At 35.1% G+C, this 13,710-nt stretch overlaps 2 protein-coding genes across 5 annotated transcripts in view; both read right to left on the bottom strand.

Annotated features, from left to right (window-relative positions):
• The window catches only part of LOC136028317 (uncharacterized), a 79,431-nt gene extending 72,635 nt beyond the window's left edge, over positions 1-6,796 (bottom strand). Inside the window, exons 1-2 of one of the 4 annotated variants that reach the window (XM_065706083.1) lie at positions 6,726-6,796; positions 1,737-1,945 (exon numbers count right to left, since the gene is read on the bottom strand). In XM_065706083.1, the coding sequence (XP_065562155.1) occupies positions 1,737-1,922 (186 nt within the window). In that variant the 5' untranslated portion in view covers positions 1,923-1,945; positions 6,726-6,796. Of the gene's footprint in view, positions 1-1,736; positions 1,946-6,252; positions 6,273-6,511; positions 6,532-6,587 lie in introns of those variants that run through there. The other 3 variants (XM_065706082.1, XM_065706084.1, XM_065706085.1) reach the window with 3 other exon arrangements.
• Positions 6,797-12,798: 6,002 nt separating this feature from the next.
• Positions 12,799-13,710, bottom strand: part of LOC136028316 (FACT complex subunit Ssrp1-like) — a 52,966-nt gene continuing 52,054 nt past the window's right edge. The window contains exon 12 of the mRNA XM_065706081.1: positions 12,799-12,964. Within this exon, the coding sequence (XP_065562153.1) occupies positions 12,860-12,964 (105 nt within the window). The 3' untranslated portion in view covers positions 12,799-12,859. The remainder of the gene's footprint in view (positions 12,965-13,710) is intronic.

Here is a 13,710-nt window from a genome sequence, read left to right as displayed (position 1 = left end):
ACCGATCACTACTACCCGAACCAGCCCCTCTCAATAGCCGAACTCGGTTACAAAATAAACTTGTACCCCCCTAAAGTACGAACCAATCGATACGCCAACTCATTTGTGCCTTTCTTCACATCAGTTTTTAATGCTGAGTTGTAGTGTGTGATTTTTGTTTAAATGTATGATTTTTGTGAAAAAACTGAATTTAGCTATGCTACGATAGTTTTTAAATATACCGATCTCTCTCTCTCTCTCTCTCTCTCTCTCTAAACCCCAAGTGTACACTGAAAGATCGAGGTTCTCGCTCAAGCATTGCATAACCAAACTTTGAAATGTACATGGGTTGGGTCTTAATCTTTGTGTTTTTGTTGGTACACAACGGGGGAATTAAAACTCTTTTACTAACCCCTTGATAATTTTTTTACATATATATTAAGTTATGGTAGTCCTGATGATTCAATCTCTTGGTTAAGTTTCCCCATAACTTCACTTCACTAATCTTTTTTTTTTGGGGGGGGGAGTGATTTGTTATGGTAAGTTCTCTATTTGGCTGCTGGCTTGGGTTGATCCTCGGTAAATCATACTTTTTATTTCTTTTTATTTATTTATAAAAGAGCCTGATTGTGTGTAATTTCAGCAATATATTGTGGAATATATATATTTGTTTTTATTGATTGCCAGTAATACGAACTACACTCTCAGCCGGGCATACCGCTTTTGTAGTTGTATTTAGTTTGTAAATAAAAAGAATCAGAACCAGAATAAGGAACGCTTTCCCATATTTTTCCGGAAGAGATTGTTACACCCATTTGTAATTCTTTTAGAGAACTCTGAATGGGCTGAAATAAAGTGTGGTGCTCTCCAAGGTACCAAGCTGGCTTCCTCACTGTTCTTGGCTGTAATCAAAAACGTTCTCGTTGACTTTGATAGACGCTTTAAATACGTCGATGATCTGTCCGCCTTACTCAAATTTCTCGTGGATGAGTCCCAAGCAATATCCCAGTTCCAAGGGTAATTGAAAGACAGTTTCACTAATCAGTGCAGAAATAATGGACTTCCAATTAACGTCAATAAAACAAAAGTGATGCGTTTTAAACTGATCAAGAGGGAAGTAGCTTGTCCTGAACCCTGGCAGTAAATCAATTACAACTAGCGTATATCTATTATACACGTCCCTTGCTAGAATACACGTGCCCCGTTAGGGACCACAGGTGCAAAACACTGCTATTTCAGCAACGATCTCGAGGCTGTTCAAAAACGTGCAACGTTTTTAAACAGCCAATCATGACACGTACGTAACTGCAACGTTGAAAATGCCAACGCTGAGAGAAAGGAGATTCCATCTCATGTTTAAATTTGGGCAGTCACTCCTTGCTAGTGAGAAACACACTACGTTGTCACCTCTTCTTATCGACCCCAAAGCCAATACTCGACACACGAACAAGTTCAAACCAATGAGATGCAGAACAAGTCATTTCAGCACTTCTTTTATTCCGTTTTATGCAAGTGTCATTAATCATGCTCAGTTTTTTTTCTTCTTTATTGCAAAACATAGCGCTATCTAGTTGAGCCTCTTGCTAATGCAATGAAAGCTGTTTTTAAATAAATAAATCTTGAATTATTATATACAGACCCAAAATACTTTCAGTAAACCTTTAAAATATTATATTATTTAATAGTATTATATTATTATAATACATTAATATTATTACATTATATAAATTATTTCGGTGAACGTTTAAAACACTTACACCAAGTCCGAAAATCACCAGGGAAACGATGACTACAATCCAAGATGAATACCACAATTGTTTGGGTCTGAAAACCAACCCTCTTTGCAGAATGCGTTGAAAGAAAACAATTTCAGGGAAATATTGAGGGGTCAGCACAGGATCATGTTCAGGCTGTATTGTCACTGGAGAATGTCGATCAACCATTCTTAAATCTACTTGGTATTATGCTACAAGAATAAATAAGAATTAAAGAGAAAAAAACGATATAATTTAAATAAATCTGCGTAACAAGACAAAAAACTTTAAATAAAAAAATCGGAATATTTCGATTCACGTCCAGGAGTCTTTATCAGCAGAAAAACCCGTCCGGGACTTTATATCAACAGGAAAAAGCTACGTCCGGGAATCTTTATCAACAGGAAAAAGCCAGGTCCGGGAGTCTTTATCAACAGGAAAAAGCCACGAATGGAAGTCTTTATCAACAGGAAAAAACCACGTCCGGGAGTCTTTATCAACAGGAAAAAAAACACATTTGGAAGTTTTTATTAACAGGTAAAAATTACGTCCAGGAGTCTTTATCAACAGGAGAAAACCAAGTCCAGGAGTCTTTATCAGCAGGAAACAACCACGTCCGGGAGTCTTTACAAACAGGAAAAACACGATCGGGAGTCTTTATCAACAGGAAAAATCCATGTCCGGGAGTCTTTATCAACAAGGGAAAAAAATGAAAGTTAAATTAAATTAAAATAGCATATAAGGAAAAAGACATCACTGCAAAACCTTCCCTCTATTAAATTCTGTAAATGGAAATACAGCTTGGTCTAGGAAATTATTTGATAAATAAGTAAAGATCTAAGCAAATCTATGCCCTCTAAAGGACCTTCTAGCCTTTAAGCCAGCTTCAGGCAGAGGAAAAAATTTTCCAAGTGTGTTAAGAACAGAAATTTAGAGAAATAAAGAAAAAAGTAAAATATCTACCAAGTATCAAATAGTCATTATTAGCCTACCTAAGAGAATTGTTCTCTAAAAGAATTAGAAAGGGATATATCTGTGGTATTTTGCAGAAAAGGCCTAGGTCCACTTTTTTCGAAATAAGAGTTAATCTTCTGGTTTGAAAGAGCTCAAAGAGATTTATCAACTGGTCAATAGCGGGGTTACCTCCATTCATACGTGTCAAAATGCAACTAGGGGGGAATATTAAATAAAGGGACAGCTTTTGGGAAATCGTTGAAAAGATAGATGTATGAGCATAGCAAACACAAAACCACTTACATTACAGATGAAAATGATCAACAATTGAAATCATTGTTTTCCAAGTTTCTATGTCAGTTCAGCAGAATATTTTTCAAGTCCTGATTGAATTTCGTTGAATAAAAATTATGCATATATTTGTCAATTGGTCTTCCCTTTACATATTCTCTGAAAGTTTCAACTTAATACCCAAATCCATTCTTGAGATACACCCTTTTGACGAAATGCCTGCACATAGAGTAATTTAATTTAGTTCAAATTCCCCCTCAATATTCTGTCAAATTTTCACTTTCATATATGTAACCTTAGTTGTACTAATTTCATAGTAGTAGTGGTAGTAGTAGTATGAATAGTAGCAGCAGTAGTAGTGTATTATTATTAGTAGTAAGAGTAGTACTAGGTACGTTTTACCTTTTGCTCAACTGAACACTTTACTTATGATGCTCCTGAAGTTTCCTTTTGATATGATACAACATTCCAAAAATATTATTGATACGGCCACATCAGCAATCTGTATACACATAGTATGTTTTGATGCAGTCCAACTTTCCCCAATTCCTCAGAATTTTTTCAGTATCCTCAGCCTTAGTAGTACTTGCTACAGAAGTAGTAGTTTTAGTGGTAGTAGTTGTGGTGGCAGTAGAAGCAGCAGTAGCTGCATAAGTAGTAGCACGCAAATATGGCATTTTTGATCAATTGATCATCTCCCTTATCATTTCTCAAAACTTCAAAGTTAACATACTCAGTCATTCCTGAGTTACACCCTTTTGACAATTCATGTACATACCACATGTTTTAATTTAATTGAACACTTCCTGAAAGACTCATCTTAATGTCCTTTGTATTTTGTGAAAGTAAAAGTCAAACATGCATACCTTTTCTCAATAACATATACTATATTTAAACAATAAACAAATTGCCTAGCTTACAACCCTTACCCTGAGTCCTGGGGGGGTCCCAAAATGCATAACTACTGAACCTTTCAACAATGCTGAAAAAAATGATGTCTCAAAACTTTGTATGGATGTTTGTTTTGGGAAATGATGGGCTTGTAGGGGCGTGATGTCAAATTATTTAAAATCTTAAAAAGGACACTATAACTGCCAATTTCAAATCAACTGATCCCCATTTGAAGTTAATAAAACCATTTATTCAGCAAAAATCTTATACACCACCAGAGCATAACTTAAAACCCTGCCCCATGGTGCTTGAGGGTTGTGTCAACCCTACAAACATTGTTATGTTCTTTGGAATATTTTGAACCAAATTGCTATCCCACTATTTTAATCAAATGTGTTTGTTGGGGGAGTGGGCTAGTTACCCTCAACAACTTTTGACTCTTAAAAGTGAATTAGAACTTCTAATTTTAAACTAAAGGAGCCTCATCAAAAGTTAAACAACCATCCCTTCAATTAAAACCTTAAATGTCCCCCAGGACATAACTTACAACCCTTGTCCCCTGGCTCTGGTGGTTTATATCAACCCCAGAAGCCTTGTTATGTGATCTTTGGACTATTTTGAATAAAATGAATGTTCAAAAATTTCTATTGGATGCATTTTTGGAAAACATGGCATGTGTGTGTGGGGAGAGGGGAGCTGCCCTCTGGTCAGTTTTACTCTTAAAAAGGGCACTTAAAATTCTGATTAGCAATCCAATGAGTTCCCTCTGAAGTATATACAACTATCCATTTTATAAAAAAAACTTATATTCCCCAGGGCATTACTTGCAACCCTTGCCCTGAGAGCTGTGGGGGTATTTTCCTCAAAGACAAAATTCCCATACCCTTCAATAACAATGAACCACATTGCTATCTCCAAATTTTGATTGTTTAGCCTATCTTTGGGGAAATCATGAGGCTTTCTGCTCTCAAATCACTTTTGACACTTAAAAAAGGCACCGCAACTTGCAATTTCTAATCCAATGAACCACATATGAAATTTATATGACTACCCATTCTATAAAAACCCAATATGATTCCAGGGCATGATTCACAGCCCTATCCTCAAGGCACTGTGGGGTTAAACCAACCCTAGAGGCATTGTTATATGTTCTTGGGACTATCTTGAACAAATTTGCTAACTCACAGTTTCAATTAGATTTGTTTAGTGAAAAGAGGGGGAGTTGGAGAGGGGGCCTAGTTGCCCTCCATTACTTTTGATTCTTAAAAGGGAACTATAGCTTTCCATTTTCAACCAAATGAGCCTCTTTTAAGGTTTATACAACCATCCCTTCCATAAAAACCTTAAATTCCCTCAGGGCATAACTAACAATCCTTCTCTCCAGGATCAGGGGGTTTGTTTCAACCCTAAAAGTCTTTCTATGTGATATTCGAACTATTTCTACCAAATGTGTTTTGAGAAAAGACAAAGTACATGTGTGTGTGGGTATCTGCTCTCTGATCCCCCTTAATCTTAAAAAGGGCACTAGAACTTCAGATTACCAATCAAATGAGCCCCTCTGAAATTTATATATCCACCCTTTCTGTAAAAACCTTACAGGCCTATGCCCCAAGGGCAGAAAGTATAGCCCCTGCCCTGAGAGCTGTGGGGTTGGCATCTCAAAGACATAATTTATTGATTACTATGTTGAACAAAGTGACTATCACAAAATTTTGATTGGATATGTTTGGGGATGTGATGGGTGTGGGCTTTCTAGTCACTTTTGACTAATAAAAAGGACACTAGCCCTTTCAATCTTAATTGAATTAGCCTTTTTGAAGTTTCTACAGCAACTCCTTTGATGCAAATTACCAGGTCTATAAAAATAATAATAAAAATACATTGTTCTTTACTTATTTAATAGCTGTGAAAAAAAAACAAACCAAAGGGTTGACTAACGAAAAAAAAAAAAGTCAGCCAGTCTTGCTGCTTTAACATAGCACATAGCTAAAATAAAAATAGACATGAAAATGATATAAGAAGGTACTTTTTAAAGTCCTGGGGGACAATTGCCCCTCCTAATTGGTATGCAGGTTTTTCAGATCACTTCCATTAATAAACAGATTAGCAATTGTGTTTTGGAATAGGTATTTGCCTGACAAACAAAATACTACAGCTTTACAAATCTTAAAAAAGCAGAACAGAGTAACAAAAGTAGGTAAAATTCTAGTTAATTGACTTCTTGCTGTCTCATAAAGGGTTTAAGTTAGGAAAATGAAACTTTCAGGGATGAATCTACAGACTAAAGTATGTCCTGGGTATGTATTTTGAAGCAACTACCTCTGCTCCTTCTCCCTCTAGAGGGCCCTGACCTTTAAAAATATGTGTGTTATAGAAGTGAAACCTTGCAAAATAGGTCTTCTGTTTAATTGAAGTACAACAAAATTTTCAGCTTCATAACTTTGCTCAATTCCATTTTATAAGGTTTTAAAGATGTGCAAACACATTTCCTAAATTTTGAAGAAGAAAAAACATTGATATGGCTCAAAATTCAACTTAAATAACAGGAATTGTATTTTCAGAACTAAAGGCAGAGAAAATGCAACTGGTAACTGAAAATTAAGGTAAAATGTTGTTTTGTCAAAATATCAATAGGTCTAGACCTGTCATGCAGGCAAATTTCAAGGCCCTCTAGAGGAAGAAGGAGTGGAGGTGGGTACTTATTAACTAGAATTTTACCAAAGTAAAATGAACTGTAGTCTCCACTCCTTCAGGAGTATCCTAGGCTATAAAGAGGTTAGAACATTGGGCTGTCTGACAGTAGCTAGACAATAAACATGTTTGTTCATTGACTATCTTTGCAAAGAAATAGGATACCTAATTGTTACTTTCATTATTTTTGGGAGATGACGCTAGTAGGCCTACATTTTCAAATTAGTAGACGCCGCGCCGATTAAAGGCACACCGGCGTAAAAATAAAGAATAAAAATTACGCGGTGTACCGCAGTGCCACTGGTACCATCGTCTATGTCTATGTTTTTGTTTAGCCTTATGTCTTTACAGCGTTTATTTGATTTTGGTGTGCTAAACAAGCTATCGTGCTAAGCAACTTTGTAGGTGCTTTAAAGTGCTAGATGAAGGTAGTAAATTTTAAAGTAGTTGATGCCACGCCGAATAAAGACGTGCCGGCATAGAAAATAATGCAGCGTGCCGAGACTCTAACGGTACCATTGGCGTGGTGGCACGCCAATGGTCTGTCCTGTGTCTTTATGTTTTTGTTTAGCCTTGTTTCTTTACAATGATTTTTTTTTATTTTGGTGTGCTAAATAAGCTCCGTGCTAAGTAGCTTTGTTAAAGTCTAACGATAGTGTTTTCTAACAACAAAATGGGAACAAGAGCTTAGAGATAGAGTAGGCAGTGGCGTATTTAAATACATCCCGAAAAATTCTCTGGATATTTTAAAGAGCTTATTTTTTTACCGGTAGCAGTAAAAATCTATATTTTGTTGAGTGACGTAAACATTTTAAGCTTTCCTGATCTTCACTGAATCGCCGAACCTTACACTTAAAAAAAAGAAGAAAAAAAAAACAAAAAAAACTAGACTATACAGAAGTTTTTTTGTATAAAATTTTTTAAACTTTCTTTTTAAACTTTTCTTTCTTTAAGCTTATTTTTTTACTGGTAGCAGTCCACTTGATTTCTTAAAGTATACTTTAATCATTTTTTTTGAAGAGGCTCAAATTAGTAAAATTTTCCCCTTTTATGATCTGATTTATCTTTTATAAGATTATCCAAGAGTTCGTGGTAACAAACTATATGTAAGTCACGACTCAGCCAAATAGCTGCCGAAATTCTAAAAAACAGAATAAATAGGATGGACACTGAAACAATTGGCTTTTATTCTAATTAAATAAAAAAAACAAGTTTTTTTAGATGAAAGTAAGGAGCAACATTAAAACTTAAAACGAAGAGAAATTACCCCGTATATGAACGGGGCTTTTCCTCCTCAACGCCCCGCTCTTTACGCTAAAGTTCGACTCTTTCTCTTAACTCAATTTTTAAAACAGTAAGAAACTTTAGCGTAAAGAGCGGGGCGTTGAGGAGGAAAAGCCCCTTTCATATACGGAGTAATTTCTGTTCATTTTAAGTTTTAATGTTGCTCCTTACTTTCATTTAAAAAAACTTGTTTTTTTTTATATTTAATTTCTGGACGTTTTTGAATTAATACATGTTTTGATCTTGGCTCTCCGCACATAAATAATTAAAACGAAATTTGCATATTAATTAATTGCAATTAATCGGAAGATTTTGAGAAAAAAGGAGCGAGGGAGGAGGCGTAGTTGCCCTTCAAGTTTTTGACTACTTAAAAAAGAAACTAGAACTTTTAATTTTTTACAAAGGTTTTCATTGGTAAAAAATATACGTAACTTACGAATTAACTTACGTAACGAACTTCTATATTCGTATGTTTTTATTGCGTATATGAAGGGGTTCAACCTTCGTCGCTCTTTAACACTAAAGCTTAGATTTTGTCCCAATTCCTCATTACTGACCTCTGAATCACAAAGACCGTAGAATAAATAGTTGAAATTACTAAAAATACTTTAGCGGAAAGAGTGAGGTATAGCAAGGAGGTAAACCCGTCATATGCATAATAATTTTTGTTCGTTTTAAGTTTTAATGCTGCTCCTTACTTCCAGTACAAAAAACTTTTCATATTTATTTTTTCATTGTTTTTTAAAATAATACTAGAAAATCCTGCGTCCCTTCAATGAAATTCTCTTCCCCCATGAGAAGTTTCTCCATGGAAATTTCCTCCCACATAACCCCCCCTCAATTCTCCCCCCTATACAAAAAAAAATACCCCTGAAAACGTCTGTACACTTCCTAGTAACCATTACTATATGTAAACACAGGTCAAAGTTTGCAATTTGCAGCCCCTCCCACGGGGACTGTGGGGGAGTAAGTGGTCCCCAAAGACATAGTTATAAGATTTTTCGACTACGCTGAGTAAAATGGATATCTCAGAATTTTGATCCGTTGACTTTGGGAAAATAATTAGCGTGGGAGGGGGCCTAGGTGCCCTCCAATTTTTCTGGTCACTTAAAAAGGGCACTAGAACTTTTCATTTCCGTTAGAATGAGCCCTCTCGCAATATTCTAGGACAACTGTATCGATACGATCACCCCTGGAAAAAAAAAACAAAAAAAAACAAACAAACAAATAAACACGCATCCGTGATCTGCCTTCTGGCAAAAAATACAAAATTCCACATTTTTGTAGATAGGAGCTTGAAACTTCTACAACAAGGTTCTCTGATACGCTGAATCTGTTATAGATTCTATGACTTTTAGGGGGTGTTTCCCCCTATTTTCTAAAATGAGGCAAATTTTCTCAGGCTCATAACTTTTGATGGGTATAACTGATCTTGATGAAACTTATATATTTAAAATCAGCATTAAAATGCGATTCTTTTGATGTAACTATTGGTATCAAAATTCCATTTTTTAGAGTTTCGGTTACTATTGAGCCGGGTCGCTCCTTACTACAGTTCGTTACCACGAACTTTTTGATTCCAAATATATAAAATTCATCATGTTTAATATCACCCATCAAAATCGACGAACCTGAGGAAATTTCAATAGTTTTTGAAAAAGAGGAACTGCCCAAAACGTCAAGGTATCTCCATTGAAGTTTTACCATCAGGTTTGGCGCATCAGAGAGCCTCACTGTAGAAGCTTCAAGTTCCCTTTTGCAGAAATCTGGACTTTTTATTATTATTATTTTTTTTTGCTGGAAGAATGATCACGGATGCGGGTTTATTTGTGATTGTTTTTCCAAAAGATAATCGTTCTTGGTTTAACCTTTAATTTCCTACACAAACATAAGATTTCAACTTACATGACTCTATAAAATATATAAACACCAAACTATAGTTTAAAAGTTTCAATACAATATATTTATAACTTTTTATGGCCTATTTAGAATTTCCGAAAAGACTTCTGCTATTGTCCAAACTGAGCTGACTTAAAAAAAAAAAAAAAAAAAAAAAAAAAACAACAACTAATAATGTTTTACTGACTACAATAAGGCCATGTGAAAACCTGGTTTATTAACAATTGTGGATAGCCTTAATAACCTTATTGACACAATTAGAGCTGTTCAGTTCACGTAGCTTGACAGTCTTTGCTCACGGCTTGAGGACTGAATTTCATGCAAATGAGATGGTTTATAAATACCAGGGGTGTAACTAATGGAGTTAGTACCCCCCCCAATGCATAAAATCGGTGAGTAAAACAGTAACAAGAAGCATCACTATTTTACTGGCGCAATTTTTTTATATTATTCGGTAAATGGGCAGATGGATATAATTGACGTAAAATAGATGAAATTTCAGTATCTGTTTTATTACCAACATTGCTCAAATCAGACGGTAGGAGTGACCAGCTAGTCAGTAGAATCCCCCCTCCCCCCTCAAAAAAGAGGGAAAACATTTTGGCTAGTGACGCCTCTGCTGCATAGATGCTGAAGGTTGTTTACGTCGATGATAACAAAGAAAGAGTAAAATTTTAAATAATCTCATTGGTTGGTTACAAAAAATACCTATAAGTCGTGACAGAGACAAAAATTTAAAACATCTGATTGGCTAGCTGAAAAATTCAGGTCAGAAAAGGGGTCAACATTTTAAGAAAAAAAAGGTGTTGGATAGTCTTTCTCATTTGTTTTTGCGGTCCTACGTGGCAGTACTGACAGTTATGCGGTTCTACCCTAGAAACTTCAAAATTCTGAAATACAAAAAAAAAAAAAAAAAAAAAAAAAAAAAAAAAAAAAAAAAAAAAAAAAGTTGCGGCTTTCAGGCATTAATTGACCAAAGATGGGTCCAGGGGATTCAGAAAAAAACTGGTTATTTAGACTAGGGGCTCTTTGCTGCAGGAGTCGTGTTTATTGGGATTCAAAGTCGGGGCAGCAGCTTGCTGACTTCACTACCCAAGAAACTTCAAGGTATCTTAAAAGAGGGAAACTGAACGCTCATTTAACGTACTGAAGATGGCATGATTGTCCGTCAATGCATTACTGGATACGAATGGGATATTTACCCTTCAAACGTCACGGTAGGAAAACGGAAGCCAATAATGTTAATGGAAGAAAAAGAAATAGATATTTATAGATCTATTGCCCTCTCCCCCAAACTAAATACATAAAACAAACAACAATTGGATATTATTTTTTTAAATCTGTTCAGTTTTGTGAGTTTTCAAATTATGGACAATCTTTAACAGCACATAAATTGTCGACCCACTGAGAAAAGAATTGGAAACTATTGGCTGGGCAGAATCGGACCAATTATTTTTTAAATTTGGAGCTGCGACATATTAATGACATAATGAAAACATTTTTTCTGTCTCCTCAAAATTTGGACATTGACCAACTCATTGATAAGATTTTGGCACAATTTCAGGACAATATTTACTTCGAAGCAGCTTCGTTCACAGCATGCCAAGGACCGTGTCCTCTTTGTTATAGCGTTGCTTTCTTAGAAGTTTTCACAATGGTCCTCATGAGGCTTTCTATCAGTGAGATGGTCTAGTCAGCTGGCTGGTGTTTAGCTAGATGGCTTATCAAAAAAGCCCAGAAACTAACTACTGATGCTTGTAACACAGCTCATCCTGATCAGTGCTACATTCAAAATTCTGGGACATCAAGTGAAGAGGTATGGAAATATGCCAATTTTTCAAAGAAAATCAGTAATTGGATGAAGCCAAATAAAACTATAAAATTTCCCGATTATTGGATTTACTTAATGAGGTATAGCAAGGAAATCTAGATTACTATAATTCAAACCCGTCCCACCTATTAAACATTGCTGGAAGTCTTGAATTTGCCACAAATAGAACTAAAACAAAGGTAGGCTACTATAAGAGATTTCCAAGAAAACAGTAAAATTATTAGTAAAATTGTTTTCCATTTTTTCTTACGGTCAGGAGATAAATTTGCTTTCCTGTTAAAAAGATTCCAATAAAGGTTCTGGTCCTAGGTGTGACAGTGTAAAAATTCGACTGTCTTCAATACAGAATAAATTAATAAAAAATACAAATAGAAGTCCACAGGACAATATAAAAAAACACAAAAAAAACACATTAAACTCAAAAGAAAGAAGACCCTTCCCAAATAAAGAGTAACAAGGGTAACCATTCATCGCTAATTGGAAAGGGTCTTCTTTTAAGTTTACTGTTTGTTTTGAGTGTCTTTTTGTATTGTCCTGTAGAATCTTTATCCGTATTTTTTTTTTTTTTATTATTTTATTCTGGACTAAAGGCTGTTAGGCAGAGATATCAACCAAGATATTTACATTATAATATTGCATCGAAACATTGCATATTTCACATATCGGTGAATTGTTAAAAAATCAAATCGTAACATACACAATTTTTTTTTCTCTTTATTAAAATTTTACTTTTTTTTTTACAAATATATCATTTTTCTCATATGATGTAATCCGATACATATATTGTATCGAGCCTGAAGCGGGTTGCTAGTTGCTAGAACTCGGTCCAAACTCTGGGTCTCGTTTTACCAAGCTGTTATCAAACCCAGTGCTCTACGACAAGATTCATTCTCTTATGTTGTTTTTTCCTATTTTATTTGTAAATATTTTTTTGTTGTTTTTCACTGGCTGTTATTATCCTCGCTTTCTCTTTTTTTGCAGTTTTCCATTCTGCTTAATTACCCAGTGCAGAAATAATTCAAGTAGAGTAACCAAACGAAGATCGTAAAAATTTCACCAATACGAAATATTTTGGCAATCCTTACTGGCGGAAATCGGTCTGATTTGGCATTCGTGCGTAAATTAATCTATTTGACATGAGACCAATTCATAAAAGAATGAAAAGCGAAACGGCAATTAATGCTCTGTGCTGCATAAGCAAAGATAAGCAAACTGGAAAAAATATTCATTATTAAAAATTCATTATTAAAAAAAAACGAGTTGCTCATAAAAATAGAAATACAAATTAATCCGAATCACCGTCAGGAGTTTCTTCCGCTTCTTCTTCTTCTTCTTCCTCTTCATCAACCTCTTCCTTCTTCACAGCTTCCTCTTTGCTCTTCTTTTTGGGCTTTTAAGAAGAAAAAAGTCAATGTCACAAATGGTTAATTTTTAGGCATTCTTTAAGAGAAGTAATGTAACTCCGAAACAAAGGCATGTATTTGACGGGGTTGGGGGGTGGGTTTACAAGAATTTTTTATAAAAGCGATCACCAATCGAACAAAAATTTCGGAAGATGGGGGAAAGGGCAAACCCAGTAAAATGAAATTAAAGGGGATTTGCGAAAAATTAAAATAACTTTCTTTCTTTTCACCGAGCGAATCCCGGTCTTCTGACACTAAATGATAATAATATTGGATAGATATAGGGGGGGGGGGAGGAGGAAAAAAGTACCAAATTTTTGGCAGGGTAACTAATACCTTGACGGCAACGTAATTATATTACAACTCACAAGCAAACATACATACAGTGTCTTTCGAAAGATCAACTTTTTATGATCTACACTCTGGACTACAACAAAGAGTGGCCCAACTATATCCTGGTGAGAATAAAATGATCTTTTTCCATTTAGATAAATTAGAAACAAGATTCATTCGTAGCACAAATGAAACTTTTCACTTACATTCTTTTAAAAAACGAGTTGGAATTTTAATCGTTGACGAACATAAATTTTTCGTTTTTGTCAAATTATTTTTATTTATTTTCAATCCTTTTGGGAACAGTGTCACACTTTACTATTTAGTAAACTAGTTTTAGCAATGACTTAGCCCAAGCCGTAGGGTCTAACCTTTGAGGTCAGCTGTCCCCCCTAAATGT

The sequence above is a fragment of the Artemia franciscana genome, chromosome 6, assembly GCF_032884065.1.
Source record: "Artemia franciscana chromosome 6, ASM3288406v1, whole genome shotgun sequence".
Taxonomy (NCBI): domain Eukaryota; kingdom Metazoa; phylum Arthropoda; class Branchiopoda; order Anostraca; family Artemiidae; genus Artemia; species Artemia franciscana.
The sequence above is the reverse complement of the archived record's forward strand: the minus strand, read 5'-3'. Positions and strand labels throughout refer to the sequence as shown.